This window comes from Zea mays, chromosome 4, assembly GCF_902167145.1.
Source record: "Zea mays cultivar B73 chromosome 4, Zm-B73-REFERENCE-NAM-5.0, whole genome shotgun sequence".
In the NCBI taxonomy this organism is placed as follows: Eukaryota; Viridiplantae; Streptophyta; class Magnoliopsida; order Poales; family Poaceae; genus Zea; species Zea mays.
In genome coordinates this window covers 43429928-43446221 of record NC_050099.1, presented here as the reverse complement: position 1 = coordinate 43446221, position 16294 = coordinate 43429928, and the positions used below count along the sequence as shown (strand labels likewise).

At 43.5% G+C, this 16294-nt stretch overlaps 1 protein-coding gene across 1 annotated transcript; it reads right to left on the bottom strand.

The window, feature by feature from the left end:
- Window positions 1-7472: 7472 nt before the first annotated feature.
- LOC542318 (sugary 1) lies at window positions 7473-16294 on the bottom strand. Its single transcript, XM_008680135.3, has 18 exons — window positions 15629-16294; window positions 15196-15381; window positions 14982-15074; window positions 14506-14658; window positions 13973-14049; window positions 13584-13725; window positions 13385-13492; window positions 13181-13266; window positions 12839-12910; window positions 12639-12765; window positions 10837-10923; window positions 9968-10060; window positions 9372-9530; window positions 9065-9148; window positions 8563-8643; window positions 8388-8470; window positions 8140-8257; window positions 7473-8014 (listed from the first exon to the last, which is right to left on the bottom strand). The coding sequence occupies exons 1-18, from the start codon at window positions 15989-15991 to the stop codon at window positions 7757-7759; spliced, it is 2370 nt and encodes a 789-aa protein (XP_008678357.1). The 5' UTR covers window positions 15992-16294; the 3' UTR covers window positions 7473-7756.

Here is a 16294-nt window from a genome sequence, read left to right as displayed (position 1 = left end):
CAAATTTAGACTGTGACATGAACGAAGGCCTTTAGCCGAAGGTTCGAAAAAACACCTTCCCTTCGCTAGAATAGCGAAAGATACTGACATGTAGGACCCGCCAAATCGTGAGGCGCTATGCGTATAAATAGGAGCTCGCACTGAGAGTATTTCCTTGTGCCATCTCAGTTGCTTGCTTTGTGTTCGTCATTTAGGTTTTCCTGCTTTGTCGAGTATTGATTGAATTTTAAGCTTCGTCATTTCAACAAAACCTGATGGTTGGTGAGAAGAAGGTTGTTGCCCAGCCCTGTCTGAATTTTCTGAAGCTATAGAAAGAACCAACGCAGAAAAGATTGCACATAAAACATTAGCTGGGTTATCTGAGAGTTCCAGTGATGATGAAAGCTTTGATGCAGAGAGTGAGAACGAAGATGCCGAAGACCGTCCCTAGCGACCAAGCCATACTATCTTCGGGAAATCAACCATTAAACAAAGCCAGATTGATGCAATAAAGGTAGATATTTCCATGATATTTCTATCGTGAGAGCTAGGGGATACAATAATACCCCTGTGCCCAAAGCTGACGAATTAGTTGTCTACAGAAGCTTCATGAAAGCAGGGCTTCAGTTTCCCTTAGATAAATTTTTGGTTGAAGTTTTGAAGACTTTTGAAATTTATCTTCATCAGATTACCCCCAGGCTATCATCAGAATGGGAATTTTTATTTGGGCCATGAGGAGCCAGGGGTTAGAGCCAAATGCAAAATGCTTCTGCAACATTCATGGGCTGTCATATGAGACGAAGGCCACTAGTAAAGAACAATATCATAATAATTTTGGTAGCTACAGCTCCGTGCCTCGCTCCGATGTGAGCTATCCAGTCCCAACATTTCGGAAGAGGTGTCCAGGAGCATGGATGCAAGAGTGATTTTATATGAAAAACAACTTGATTGAAAGAGAAGATATTAAGGAGATCATTCAACGCCCTATCTGGTCTCGCTTCGGCATTAGGAGTCCAGCCACTGCCCTTGGAAATGATATTCAAGCATGCCAGATGGCATTTAACACCATATGCACTTATATTAGCACAAGGGACCTAGTGCAGGAGCATATTGCTTATAGAGTGTGGCCCCTTGGAAGTGGCTAGGAGATGCCGAAGGAAGCTGCTGCCGGGTCCAGTCAAGGCGACTTAGTTTACCTGAAATACACCTTCAGGTACAGAAATCAATTCGATGAGCCGAACGATGACTGGCTAGATTGTATTGAGGCAACCAGCGATGAGTTGCTTGGTGCCTACACAAGGGCCAAAGACGATGCCATGACAGTGGCCTTCGGAGGACGGGGCAAGAAAAGATTGCTTAGAGTTTTTGATGTTATTGGCTTCGTATACCCGGATTATTATTATCCTTCACGAAAGCAAGGAAAAAAGAGAAAATTTGTTGCTTCGGCGATCGTCAGCACGCCGAAGCCAAAAAAGTTAAAGTTTTAACGCATCGCCCAAAGCGCACTGAAACGGCCAAAGTGCTGGAACCTGCTGGGTCTTCTGCTTCTGGGTCAGACTGCCCCATCCTTACTAAAGCTAAGGAAAAATTGACCAAAGTGCCGAAGCGTCCCACCGAAGCTAGAGCAAAATCAGCCGAAGAGCCAGAATCAAAGAAATTGGCAGAGCAATCGAAGATTCTGAGCCCGCCGTAAGAGACGGAGCTGCCGAAGGTGTCAGGAATTCCTGCAGTAACTCCAAAAAGGAGGAGAATGGCCAGCGTATTAGATGCGGTCATGGAATCGACAAAGGTACTGACTCCTGCTTCTGGAGAAGTACCTAACATGGGTGAAAAGAATACGAAGGAAACTGCCGAAACTGTCATGACCCAGGTTGGAACTGAAGCTGGGCCCTCAGTTCCCGTAGAAACGGGGCCTACGGAGATTTTCGAAAAGAATATCGAAGCAAGACCTTTAGATGCTACAAAAACTAGCAAAGAGTCTGAATCCCCTACTGCTGAAGCTTCTACTGAGGGTTTGAAATTTATAGTGCGTCACGCGGCAGGGAAAAAACAATCAGAAGAGAATATTGTCGAAGCTATGCATTATGCCAAGGATTTGAAGTATCCCCTAGGATCCTTGGTGTTTAATGGCACTGATGAAGGCGACTTTCTATACTGTCTTCCGGGCAATAAAGAGATATTTGTTTGTCAAGAGATGGCAAAAAATATAGTATCCCCGAAGCTAGAGGTTGGCCTATCTGCAATGTCGAAGGATGAACTTGCAGATAGCCTTGTTTATAATAGCTTGAAGGTATATATATTTTTGTTATAAAATAAGTTATGTTTATAGATTTTTTTATTGTTGTGTTCTCATATATTTCTATAATTAGGGTTTAATCCTAAGTAAAGCTTTGAGAGCCCAAAAAGAAGCAGAAGATGAGAGCTGCCAAATAGCTCTTGGGAATCTTCAGGCGGAGGTCATTTCCCTAAGGAACAAAGCCCTTGAAAAGGATAAAATATTGCTTTTCTTAGTGGATAGGTTGAAGGCCAGTGAAGCTAAGCTCGATGCACAAACCGAAGCTCACAAGGTCGAAATTGAAAACTTAAAGAAGCAACTCGCAGAAACAAGTGAGAAATTTGAAGTCACAATGGTAAAACATGAGATAAGCGAAATTGAAAAATCCAGAGCGCAAAAGAATGCCGAAGAGCTCCAGAATTCTAAAGAGAAATGCTAGAAGTATCCTTAGGGTGCGCCAAGACTCTAAAGGACAGTTTTGCAAAAGTGGGAGCATACTCTTCAGAGCAGAAATTCATCCGTGGTGACCCTGATGGTGTCGTGCAATGGATCAATGAAGAAGTCGAAGCCTTTGAGGAAATATTAAGCGATCGAGGATACTTTTGCGCGTTTGCTGGCGCCCGAGGTGTGGCTGCGATCTTGGAGAAGACCGATTGCAAGCACGTTTAGGCTGCAGTTAGGCCGGGATTTGTTTTCTCGGCCGAAGATATTAAGAACCCTTCAGCTGAAGCCTCTACCTTGGGTGGTAAGTTCTACTCCGATGTGTGGATGAAGGGTGGTCGTGAGATGACTGATGAGGCTATTAGAAAAAATGAGAAAGAATCTCACGACGCCAAGAAGAAGCTAAGCGGGCTGAAGAGCCTGCTGAGCGCGCGAGGCGTATAGGTATTTTTACTGAGATTTAGCTTTGGTGTTTGTTTTAGCTTCGGATTAACAACTTGTTCTTTACTACAGCTGAACTTTCACCGCCGCCTGAGCCGTATAATCTCGAGGTCGATCCAGCCATGAAGGAAGCATTAGAAACGATAAGGATCGCCAACGAAGCTGTTGACGAAGCTGTCAACAGACTCCTAAATGAAGTTGTCGAGAAGATATTGAAAGAATACTGAATTCTTGTGTACTAAGAAATGCAATATCTGTATATGAGTCGAACATCGAACATTTGTATGTATATTAATGTAATATATTTCTTTGCGATGCATGAAATTTGTGTACATACCGTTTTTGAGCCTTCGGCGAAAAAACACCTTCCCTTCTTTTCATGTTTCGCGAAAAATGCCACGATTGTTGTATAATGGCATTGCTGATGAAGGTTTTTCTGTTGTGTACAATTATATCTGCCGAAGGTGTACTTTATGCTTCAGCACATTGTTCCATAATTCGTCAAATATTTTGAGAGGAGCATTTCTTCCCCCTCCACAACTTTGTTGCCGATGCGATATGATGTATGATGTAATGCTATGCGAAATGATGCGATGATATGATGTAGCATGATGCCTATGCCGAAGACACACACCCACACGAGAACACACCCAGACTCTGCATCCCCTTAGGAACGACTTTGGAGTCTCTTCACCTTTTACTTAGGTGGCATTTCAGCTCTGCATCCTCTTAGGAACGACTTTGGAGATAAGCTCTGCATCCCCTTAAGAACGACTTTGGAGCTTCTTCACCTCTGACTTAGGTGGTATTTAAGCTCTGCATCCCCTTAGGAACGACTTTTGAGCTTCTTCACCTTTTATTTAGGTGGTATCTTAGCTCTGCATTCCCTTTGGAACGACTTTGGAGCTTCAGAATTTACTCTGCGCTCTCTTAGGAACGACTTTGGAGCTTCGGAACTTACTCTGCGCTCCCTTAGGAACGACTTTGTACCTTCAAAACTTACTCTGTGTTCCCTTTGGGACAACTTTGGAGCTTCAGAACTTACTCTGCGCTCCCTTAGGAACGACTTTGTGGCTTCGGAACTTACTCTGCGTTCCCTTAGGGACGACTTCGACAATCGATGATGTAACGAAAGTATTATTTTTACATCAAATTGGATATTAATTCTTTCTGAATTGTCTTTCTTGCAAGAAAATATAAAGACAGAAAAATTTAAGATACATCAGATCAGGATATTGTTTGGCCGCACCACTGTAGCCTCTAGTAGATGTGATTTGATTCAGGCGCAGTGCTATTGGCCGTGTGAGCTTCGGACTCCTCCAGAAGGTCGTGTTGTTGCTGAGCATGGCGTTGCCCTTCTGGCTGTTGACTGTGACCCAAAGGTGCTAGCGGTGGTGGTGGTGGTAGCTGGGCCCAGGAGGCTTGAGAATGGCTTGCCGAAGCAACAGAGGTCGTAGGCTGTTGATTGCCTACGTACTCTGGGACATAGGGAGAGTAGCACGAAGCAGTATGCAGGACCTGCTTCGGCTGATTCTATCGTGCTTCAGCTTCAGCAATTTCTTTCTACTTATGGATCGTGACTTGGCATGTCCTTGTGTTATGCCCCTTATCTTCTCCACAGAATAAACAAAATAGTTTCCTGGGTTGATTTCCAAATCTTCCTCCGAAGCTTCTTCTCCCTCTGCCCCTTGGAGTTGGTGCCCTGAAAGAACTTTGTTGCACCCCTGATGACTGAGAGTTGTGTTGGGTATGATTCCCCCTATCATCGCTTGCACTGGGATTATGGATCGATCTGACATGCCTAGGGTGGAATCTTCCTCTGAAGCCCCTGGCCATCTCAGAGTATCTGTAAACTTCTTCCCTTCTTTGCCGAAAATCATTGTCGGCTCGGATATATTCATCCATCTTCTGGAGGAGCTTCTCCAAGGTCTGCAGTGACTTTCTTGCAAAGTATTGCGCCGTAGGTCCTGGCCGGAGCCCCTTGATCATGGCCTCAATGACAATCTCATTGGGCACTGTAGGTGCTTGAGCTCTCAGCCGCAAGAACCTTCGGACGTACGCCTGCAGATACTCTTCCTGATCCTGGGTACACTGAAAGAGAGCTTGGGCAGTGACCGGCTTCGTTTCAAAACCCTGAAAGCTGGTAACTAGCATATCCTTTAGCTTCTACCATGACGTAATTGTCCCTGATCGAAGAGAGGAATACCAAGTTTGAGCCATGTTTCTGATGGCCATGACGAAGGACTTCGCCATGACCGCAGTATTGCCCCCATATGAGGATATGGTTGCTTCGTAACTCATCAGAAATTGCTTCAGGACTGAGTGCCTGTCATACATGGGGAGCTGAGGTGGCTTATATGACAGTGGCCACGGGATAGCCTGCAATTCTGCTGACAAGGGAGAAGCATCATCAAAAGCAAAATTGCCATGGTGAAAGTCACCATACCATTCATCATCATTGATTGGGCTTTCTTGTTGAAGCTCCCTTGGGGCCTTCGGTCTTGGTCATCCTGAGTAAGATGACGCATTTCTTCAACAGCTTTGTCGATTTTTTTCTGAAGGTCGGCGAGCCGAAGCATCTTTTCCCTTTTCTTTTGCACCTGTTGATGGATAGCCTCCAAATCCCTGATCTCTTGGTCCAGCTCCTCCTCCTGAGGTGTTGGGCTAGTAGCTTTCCTCTTCTGGCTCCTAGCTTCTCGCAGGGAGATTGTGATTTGTGTCCAGTGGCTGCAGGGCAGCCCCTGACACTGTTGTTTTCTTTGCCGGCATGACGAAGGTCGATGCTTGCCGAAGGTGGTCGTTCGAGTTCACCGGAGGTGGACGCCAATGTTGGTCACTTGTTCTCAAATGCTATAAATCAAGAACAAGGCAACACAATTGTTAATGGTTAAAGACATTCGTCCTTCGAAGCATTATTTCCTTTCGGATATAATGATCTTCAGACGAAGGTCATGAAGGACGTAGCTTCATTATTTCAGTATGCAAATATGAATATGAATATAAATGTAAAAATACAAATAAGGGCGTGAAAGAACACTAAACCATTCACTTATATTCATATTTACATATAAGAATTAACATTAATGATATTTATTATACAATTGTACCTTCGGTTCGCCAGAAGGTGAGAATGCAAAGATGACGCGAGAGAGAGATTACAATCCAGCGTGAACAGTACAGTACAGTGTTACTGTTCATTTATTTATAGGCACGGGATGCAGCCCGGATAAGATTACATTCATACCCCTGGCATTTACTCTTAGTTATAATACAAGTTATCAATGACTAAGTAGTCTTTTCCCCCCTTAGGTCAGTTTCGTCTTCCATCCAAGCTGAAGCTCCTTGAGCCATAGCTTCGGCGTCCATCCATGTCACCTTCGGGTTGTATATTCATATCACATGCCTTTATCATGAGAGAACTTTCATCCCAAAGATGAAGCTTCCTGTAATAATCTATATCATACTGAAAACAAATGGTTAGTCGCACTTTTGAGGACCTTCGAAAGAGGAAGGCCCCCAACAGAGCCAATGTCCTAGACACCTAACAATGGTATGGGAGCGTTAGATATTGGGCTTGAACCCTGGCCTTAGTGGCGATGTTTCGAGTAAGTACCGACGAATAAATTTGTAGTGCGCGTTAGGCCGGGTGGTTTGCGATGTGGACGCATGAATTATATTGGTTCGGCCGAATATCCCTACTCTAGTCTTCGGTGGCTTACACTACCAACACCAAATTATTCGTAGTACGAGGTTGCAAGCTGGCGAGAGAGGGAAGCGTTCCCAAGTCTCTGGTGTGAGTACGTGCGTGCGTGGGTCGGAGTGTGTGTCTCATCTGAATAGAGAAGACCAACCCTTCCTTTTACAGCTCAAGGAAGATGCCTCTTACAAGGATCTCCCCTAGGGAGTGTGTAGAAAGGTAAAAAGGGTCTTCTGTTGACAAGCGTGTTGGTACTGTGCTTCGTTCTTGCCAACGTACTTTGGTTAAAAATACTCTGGGTTGTTTACGTGGGTACAATGCTCCATACCTTCGAAGGTATGTGACCATGACCAAGGATACCTGAAGTTTGTAGCGCAAACGGCGGAGTTGGTAGGACAGTATCGCCTATAATGACAACGTAAGCTCTGAGCCTATGCTATGAAAGTTTTGTCCGTACTCTTTACTTTAGCCGACCCTCGTACCCGTAATCCATTTGCCAGGTTTTCCTCTTTCTCCGGGAGCAGTGCCGTGTTAGTAGTCGTCAGTCCTTCGAATAATGTTGGATTTCATTTCATAAATTTGATAGAATTAATTTATTCCTTGTGTATATACTAATTATTAAGTTGAAGAATGAGTTGATTTTGAGTCAACTTATTTCATTAAAAAAGAGAAAAAAATTTGAGTAGATGATGGACCACCATTTCTTTACACCAAACAAAACTTCAGAGAACCAGCCAACTGGGCAATGGTTTTCCCCGTCTCGAGTCCGATCTGAGAACTGAGATCCACCAGCTTTAGCTACACATACCGACATGCGCATGTAAACTACCGACAACAGAGCAACCCCAACATTTTCCAGTTTCCACTGCATGCTACAGCCTAGAGAACAACCGCTATAGTATACTCTATTGTATCTGCTTCTTTCAGACATCAGGGCGCAATACAAGGATGATGGAGGAGTAGCTGAGCATAGGATAGAGATTGGAGTTGAGGAAATGAGAGAACTGGTAGACGGTGACAGCACGATCTGGCAGGCCATCGGTGAGGAAGTCATATGGTGCCTCCTTGCCGGTGTCCACCACCGGCTCCCATCGGAACCCAGAGCGCTCTGGAAGCCCAACAACCACCGGAAGGTGACTGGTGTTGAAGGCCACGTAGATCTCGCCTTTGGTTTCGTCCTTCTGCAGTAACAGATACATAAGAAACCATCATCACTCCTTTTTCGATCTCTCTCTGATCTACTTAATGGTAGAAAAACGATTCTTGAAATGACTAGTGATGATGGTGGTAGGTGTTATGTCAGTACCATGGTGAAGGCAACGAATCGGCTTGCCTCTGACCAGTCAGGCTTCCCGGGCTGATGACCGTGCCATTTCAACCGTTCTGAAGTCGGGAAGTCCTCAAGGCCAAGAGATTCACATTCTCTGTATTGCACACCAACAGAACATGAATAGACAGTATGACAACGTAAACTGTACAGGATCTCGCCATTTGGTGAACAGAGGAACCATCATCGGTTTAGCACGGAAACTATTTGGCGGGAAGAGTATTTACTTGCGGAATTTGGTCATGAGACGGCAGAATCTGTACAAATCAGAGGATTGTTCTTCCTTCTTATCCCAACGGAAATAATTGACCTGCACAACCAAAATAAAAGGCTAGAAGATTACAAGAATGTCAAAGAAATTGATTAAAACAATGTGTTAATATGTGCTGGCATCGGACTGACATAATGGTCATGGCAGTACGTATTGTTGTTCCCTCCCTTTGTGTGACCATATTCATCGCCCATGTAGAACATTGGAACTCCCTAAAAATTTAGAAAATGAAAACAATTGACTAGGTAGTAGTAGATCAATACAAAAAAATAACAATGTGACTTCAGATCCACTTTAACCTTACCCCTATATTAGGATGCAGGGAAAGACTGAAACCTTGTCAAATAAATGATGTTTACAGTAATTTTTGGTTAAATAACTATGTTTCCCAGGTACAAATACAGCTAGTTGGATATTCAATGCAACATGTCATAATCTTTTGGAAAACACAGATCCTCACACAACCTAGCAAGTAGTAACCCTCATCAAGTGACTAAACTCAAGGACTGAACCAATGATGCATATTCCAGCATACCACTGACTACAAATGCAACCTTGAGTTCTACCCTGAACAAACAGGGACCTGAAAGCACAATCCATAAAAAACTTAAAACATCAAATACTAATTCTTACCTGAGAAACCATAAGACAAACAAAGAAATTGCGCATTTGCCTCTTCCTTAATCTTCGGACTGACAGACTTGCAAATTCTCCTTCCTGCATTATTCAAATGAAACTCTAAAGTGCGCTACACTATAGAGATGATCTGTATATACTTGCCACATAAATTTAGCTGGAAATGCACGTGTACAAACTATATAGCCTGTTTAGGTGAAACCAGTTTGGTACTCATGGCTAGAAAACTATGACAAGTCATTTGACAGACATTTGACTAACATAAAAAGCCTACAAGAGATAAAAGCATGAGATTTCAAATTACCTCCCCACAATTCCAGCTAAGATTATGATTTTCCCCATCTCTGTTGTCCTCACCATTTGACAAGTTGTACTTGCTATTGTATGTGACCAAATCAGCCAGTGTAAATCCATCGTGTGCACATACAAAGTTGATACTGTGCCAAGGCTTCCTCCCCCCTGCCTGATAATAAAAGGCATGTACTTATCAATACCAAACTATTATTTGTAGATAAACACTAATCCACCTAATTGCATACAATACATGGAGTATTCGGCAATTCATTGTTAATGCTTTCATCAGTTCTACATGAAGATAGTATTTATTCATGCGGCTTCTCATCCAACAAAATACATATATAGTAGGAGTTTTCAATGGCTTGAAGAGGTCAATTAGACACTCAAAGAAAAGAATGTGATCTCTCACTCGCAGATTGGATCCTAAAGGTTATACTACTACATAGAATGGAACTTGTGTTAAACTTCTAGGCTGAAATATATGCTATATTGTCATATTATGTTATTTCTGTTTATCTGTAACACTATCACCCAGTTCCTTCAAAAGTTTCTGTTCAGGTCATGTAGCACCGTGCTCATTGATGGGTACTTATGGTACATTACCTGGTATAACTGTGGACTTCCACATAGGCATTCAGCAAAAGCACCAGCAAATCCATCTGTGCCTTTGATGAACTGACGCACGGTATCGCGATACTGAGAAAACAACTAAGCAAGTTAGTACTTTGGTGAAACAACTATAAAGAACAAAAAGTTGGAAGCTGTTGGTTTAGCTGAAGAAGGATGCAAAAGATCATATGGTAATTATCAAAACTTCATCAGCATCATGCTCTGATAAAGATCAAAGATGCACTTACCTAATGTTGTCAGTGAGGCTATTGTTTGAAACATACTCCTAAGTGTTGGCCTGTGAAGTATATCTCAAAAATCATTCTTGTGTTTATAATTTTAAAATTCTATAAGTCCAACAAATGCAGTTATTTGTGTTTTCTGTCTAGCTGGGCTTTTCTCTGCTCAACCCACATAAAAACAGTTGGGCTGGGAAGTCCTAAGTGTTGGCCTTTCTGAACCCAGCTTCTCTAGAACAAAAAACAGAATGATGAGATCCAAGTATCCTAGGCTCAGGTTCCTTGGAGCCAGCTTCTTCAGAAGCTTGAAAACTGGAACTGGAACTTGCCCCCAAACAGCCCTGAGTCTGTTTGATAGTTGGGCCTGAACGTAGATTCTGGTTCCATCCATTATTCCAAACTGTATCCACTTACCAGACCAAATTACCGATTTGCCTCTAGAAGAAACTAACGTTAGAATTTTAAACAGTTTTAGATCCCTGCAACAATTCACAGGTAGATAGAAGCACTCATCTATTTAAATATATCTGTTGAAACTTACATTCAGTATTTGACAAGGCTTCATTTGTTATTTAGAAAGTACCAAGTAGCAAAAAGACTTTCAAGTCTCTGAAAATATCTTACCTTTCCATTCCACTCTGACCAAACGTTCCAGTGAGGAAACTGACCAACTTGATAGAGACCTCCTGCATCCCATGCTTCAGCAATGAGCTATAAATACAATGGAGGAAGTAGTGAGAACAAAAACCAAGAAACTACAATATGTTGATACAGTCGAATATTATATATACTGTTCTGCATATTTAACAGCCAATCAGGTTCATATATTACCCAAAAGCATCAAGCACATGGTAACTGTGATTAGTTACATAGCATGTGTACACGTATCCAAAACCACAAAATGGCTTTGAATCTTCAGTTAGTGCAGATGATAAAACATAAGTATTAAGAATCATAATCAACCAAATAACCTTCTTATTGCAAATTGGAAAGCACATCTTCTTAACCTTGCTGGTAGAATAGCTCTTGTGCGATATGTGCCTTCGGCTATCCCAGTCTATCTTCTTATTGCAATGAATATTCCCAATTGGATGATTAAAGCTATAGACAAAATTAGAAGGGGATTTATTTGGAAGAGAAGGAAAGAGGCTAATGGAGGCAGCTGTCTGGTTTCTTGAGATATTGTTACAAGGCCTATTGATCTTGGGGGGCTTGGGAATCCCTAATCTGCAATTCATGAGCTGGGCTTTTCAATCAAAATGGTTATGGTTGGAAAAAAATGGACCCAAACAGGCCTTGGCAGTGGCAGGGACTGAAGCTTCCTATACAGCAGCATGTCAAGAATCTGTTTTCAGATTCTCTGATTTCTATGGTTGGGAATGGCACCAGCACTCTTTTCTGGACTGATAGATGGCTAAATGGGGCTGCGATCAGGGATTTTGCCCCTGAGGTGGTAGCTAAGGTGGGCAAAATATTTCTATATTCAAGAACTGTGGCTCAAGCCCTTGAAAATTGGCAGTGGGTTAGGGATATTAAAGCACCTCTCTCGCTGGCTGGGCTGCAGCAGTACCTGCTGTTATGGGATTCAGTGAGGGGGTTGAATTATCCCAAGTTCCTGATCAGCACAGGTGGAGGAATGAGATCTCAGGGAATTTCTCGTCTAAATCTTGTTGAAAAATCTTATTCTCAGGTTCAACCACCTTTGAGCCATGGAAAAGGCTTTGGAAGACATGGGCTCCTCCGAAATGCAAATTCTTCCTGTGGTTGGCTATGAGGAATAGGTGTTGGACCGCTGACAGGTTAGAAAAGAGAGGTTTGCCACATCCAGATGCTTGCTCCTTATGTGATCAACAACAGGAAACAATTCAGTACCTCCTAACCTCATGCATCTTTACCCGTCAATTTTGGTTCAGTATTTTATCTCCTTTCAGCTTGGGCCACCTTACTCCTGCTGTTGATGAACCCTCTTTCGCGGAGTGGTGGAGACGTCTGGTTATTAGAGGGCACAAAAGTAGGAAAAAGGGGCTCAACAGTGTCATCATTCTGGGGGCATGGTGTGTATGGCTTCACCGCAACAAAGTAATCTTCAATGTGGAATCTCCTTCACTAGCAAGACTACAGAGAAGCTTCTTAGATGAACTTGTATGTTGGGTTATGGCTGGAGCTAAAAATCTAGGCTCACTAGACCTGGCTAGGGCCCCGAATGTAGTTGGCTCCGCTTCCTAATGCTTAGGGGCAGATGTTGGGAGGGTTAGTGTCTTTATGGACAGTTTTTTGTATGCTTGTTTCTGGCCTCCGTAAGGAGAGTCTTGTATCTGGGTCTTCTATAGACCTTTGTTTCTCTCTTCTTAATATATAATGGGGCGCAGTTCTCCTGCGCTTTTGGAGAAAAAAAATAAAACATAAGTATAAAATATAACAGCTACCTTGACATTTCCAAGAATTGGGTCATTGCTAATCATGTCAATAAGTGGTGGGGCAACAAGAGGTGTCCCTGTCGTAATCATGTCACCTTCCATTGGACTTCCATACACATTAACTGGATCCCATAGACTGGTAAAGGAAAGGTTGGCTTAAGAAATGCCTAAAAAGACAAAATAAGGAGAAAATAAGAATAACATTTTACCTGCATCCTCTGGTCAGTATAGATGCAAGGTCAAAACGAAAACCATCAACATGCATTTCTGTTACCCAGTATCTGCAACATCAAACTCAAATATTAGTGCATAAACAATTTATCTTAACAAATATATAGCTTAAACACTGATAGTCAATGACGAAATATCAATTAAAGAAAACTTGTTTCTTTGTTTTGTTTGAATACTAGAAATTTAAAATGCTTATATATTCAGGCAGCAAAGCATAAACATTGCTATCCATCCCTCAAAAACTTGCATCATCCAATAGAATGACAAGCGGCAGAAGGAAATTAGGAGCAATTTAACAGAAGTTATATACAGATTTGTACCTCAAGCAATCCACTATAAATTCACGGACTACAGGATGATTACAATTGAAGGTATTTCCACAACCAGAATAATTATAAAACTCTCCCTGCACAAATAAATGCTCTTCAAATAGCTTGTTATATAGACGTGAATCTATGAAATGGAATACATAAATACTTTGTGGTCCATGAAAGAACGATTACAAGATGAATAATGTATCTCACCTTAGGTGCAAGCATGTAGTATGTACTATTATCTATCCCCCTAAAGGATAATATTGGGCCTTTCTCATTACCTTCAGCTGTATGATTGAAGACAACATCCATGATCACCTAATAGTGACATATCTCCATGTCAAAAATGATATAAGGAAGCTCTTATTTCGGTTAGCATTCAGCCATTAACTTAAATTGGCTTGGTTACCTCAATTCCCCGTTTGTGGGCCTCCCTTACAAAAGCTTTAAATTCATTTATGGCACCACATCCAGAGTCTCTTATGCCACTTGAAGAATATCTTGCCATTGGTGAGAAAAAATTTATTGTGGAATATCCCCAGAAGTTCATCCTGGCACAAGGATGAACAATTATATGAAATAATGTGTCAATATATGAATATAAGTCAGTTGTGATCAAGCTATAAGGGTAAGGCACAAAATTGGAGATCACACTAGCAAATCTGGAAATGGGGGAAATATCATGGAAAATAGAACGAAAAGGTCATATACGATCATGCTCAATGAAACAAAAAGATATCAGTTCCAGAGTCCTATAAAACTGATGGCATCTATATACTGTAATCCAAATCCACATACTTCGAAGAGGAGCTGAAGTACTCTAGCTCATTGAACTCATGGCAGGGCATTAGCTCTATACAGTTCACTCCAAGTTCCTGTGAAGGGAGTTTATGCAGGTCAAACAAAGAGTTTAGTCATAAATGTTAGAATATAATATAAGTGAATTATCCATCTCTTCCTATAAGCTTAAGCTTTTGGGTTTTATTTAATTGTGCTAGTCAGGATTCGAATTCATGACCTCTGTCTTTAATACCATATTAAGTTACATGCACCAACCAATTCTTTCTATCCAAAAGCTTAAGCTGATAGGAGAAGGTTGACAATTCACTTATATTATATTCCAACAACAAACACATGCCAAAAAGTCTAAGACGACCAATACCACTGACAAGTTTACTGAGCAAAAACATTTATGTAAGCACAAAGTAAAATCTGTGTTTATGCCTATGAACTAATAGACTAGGGCAGCATTACTTGGCATAGTTGCAAAACCTAAACAAATGCATGAGGACACTTTCGCAGACTTATAGCTAGTCTGTTCGTAACAGTACCTTTAGATGGTCAAGCTTTGACACAGCACCAATGTAAGTTCCTGGGTGTTTTGTCTTGCTTGAGTTGTGCTTTGTGAATCCACGCAAATGCATTTCATATATGACAAGGTCCTTCTGATGGTACCCAAGGGGTAGGTCACCTTGCCAATCAAACTGCAAATGCAAACCCTTATCATACGAAATGAAATAACAAAGACAACATGAATACGCAGTAAATATAACTTCACTCCATTTGAACCTGCAAACGAGAAACTAAGTAACAGAACCAATGATCCTAACCTACAGTTGATAGTTCTAGCGCTTTGTTCAGTTAGTTCATCGGACTTTTCAAATCATCAATGACCAAATATATGCGGTGGTTTCTTTTTATTGTTTAATCGTGAGTGAGTCAGACATGGGGACATAAAACTGGAAGAGAAGGATACAGCATGAAAGCAAACAGGAAGGTAGTGTGAGCGAGAGTAGTTCTGGCTTACCTTATTATAGGGAAGAGGGATCATACCAGCCATTTGAGGCCAACAACTACCACCAGGCGCAGGCACACCATATTCACCTCGGCTTACCACTGCCTAGAGAAAACAACAACAAGAAGAAGTAAACAACTAAAACATGAGCAAGCACCCAGCAATCAGTTTCTGAGTGTGTCACAGCTCACACGCATAGCCAAAGTAAAGGACAACAGCCCGTCACCTTAGCGTATGGATCCACCACAACGTTGGACACATCGTAGTACTGTCCGCGCTCAGGGGCGAACACGCCATCGAACCTGTATCCGTAGAGCATGCCGTGCAGCTGGTCCCCGTGGATGAACACGTGCCACACGTTTCCCGTTCGGTTGAGCAGGGGATCGAGGGGCACCTCCTCGGTCACCCTATCCTGCATCATACCAGGAATACAGAGAACTCAGTCCATTTCAGCACCGGCGTATGCTATGAAGCCAAACAAATTAGCGTACAGCATCGGAGAAGCAAGTTATTCGAGAGAGAGAGAAATAGAGGAGTAAGTTATGAAGCCGACTTCCCTTCCATTCAAATTCCAAAAGAGAAGAAGAACGACACAGAAGGATCGCAGCACGCGTTGCAGAAATTGCATTCATCAAAGACTAGGGGTGGGGGATGCTCACCGCCTTGAGGTCGCCGGGAGCGAAGAGGCACAGCGACGCGGCGGAGGCACCGCTGGAGTAGACGGCGAAGTTGACACCGCCGCGGAGCGCGGTGGCGCCGAGCGGCGCGGGCATTCCCGCGAGCACCCGGCACGCGCCGCCCAGCGCGAACCTCTCCTCGGCCACCTCCTCGTCGTCGTCGTCGTCGTCCTCCTCCGCCTGCACCGCCTCGGCCACGGGCCGCGCGGCGGCGGCGTGGAGAGACAGCCGCCCCCGCCCCAGTCCCGCCACATTGGGCCGGCCCCGCACGCCGGCGCGCCACCGGCCCGCGGGCACGGCGAGCAGCGGGCGCGGCGACGAGACGCAGGGGAGCTGCTGCGCCATGGGGAGAGGAAGTGGAGGGGAGGGAGCCCAGTTCGTTTGGCTTTGGCCGATCAAGTAGTGCGTTCGAGTGGAGTGTGTGACGAGACGAGGTGGATGCGACGGAGCGCGGCTCGTCTTGGCTCCCGTGCGCGACGGTGTGAGGAGGGGCGGGTCCGGATCACGCACGCCGCCCGCTCGCTCACGCAGTGACGCTGACAGAGTGGGGCCGGAGCCTCGGATCGGCGGACGGCGGGGTCGGAGCGTGCGTTTTTTCACAGCCGGAAGCGTCTGCGTCTGCGTCCGGCCACCGTCGTCCACTCGGCC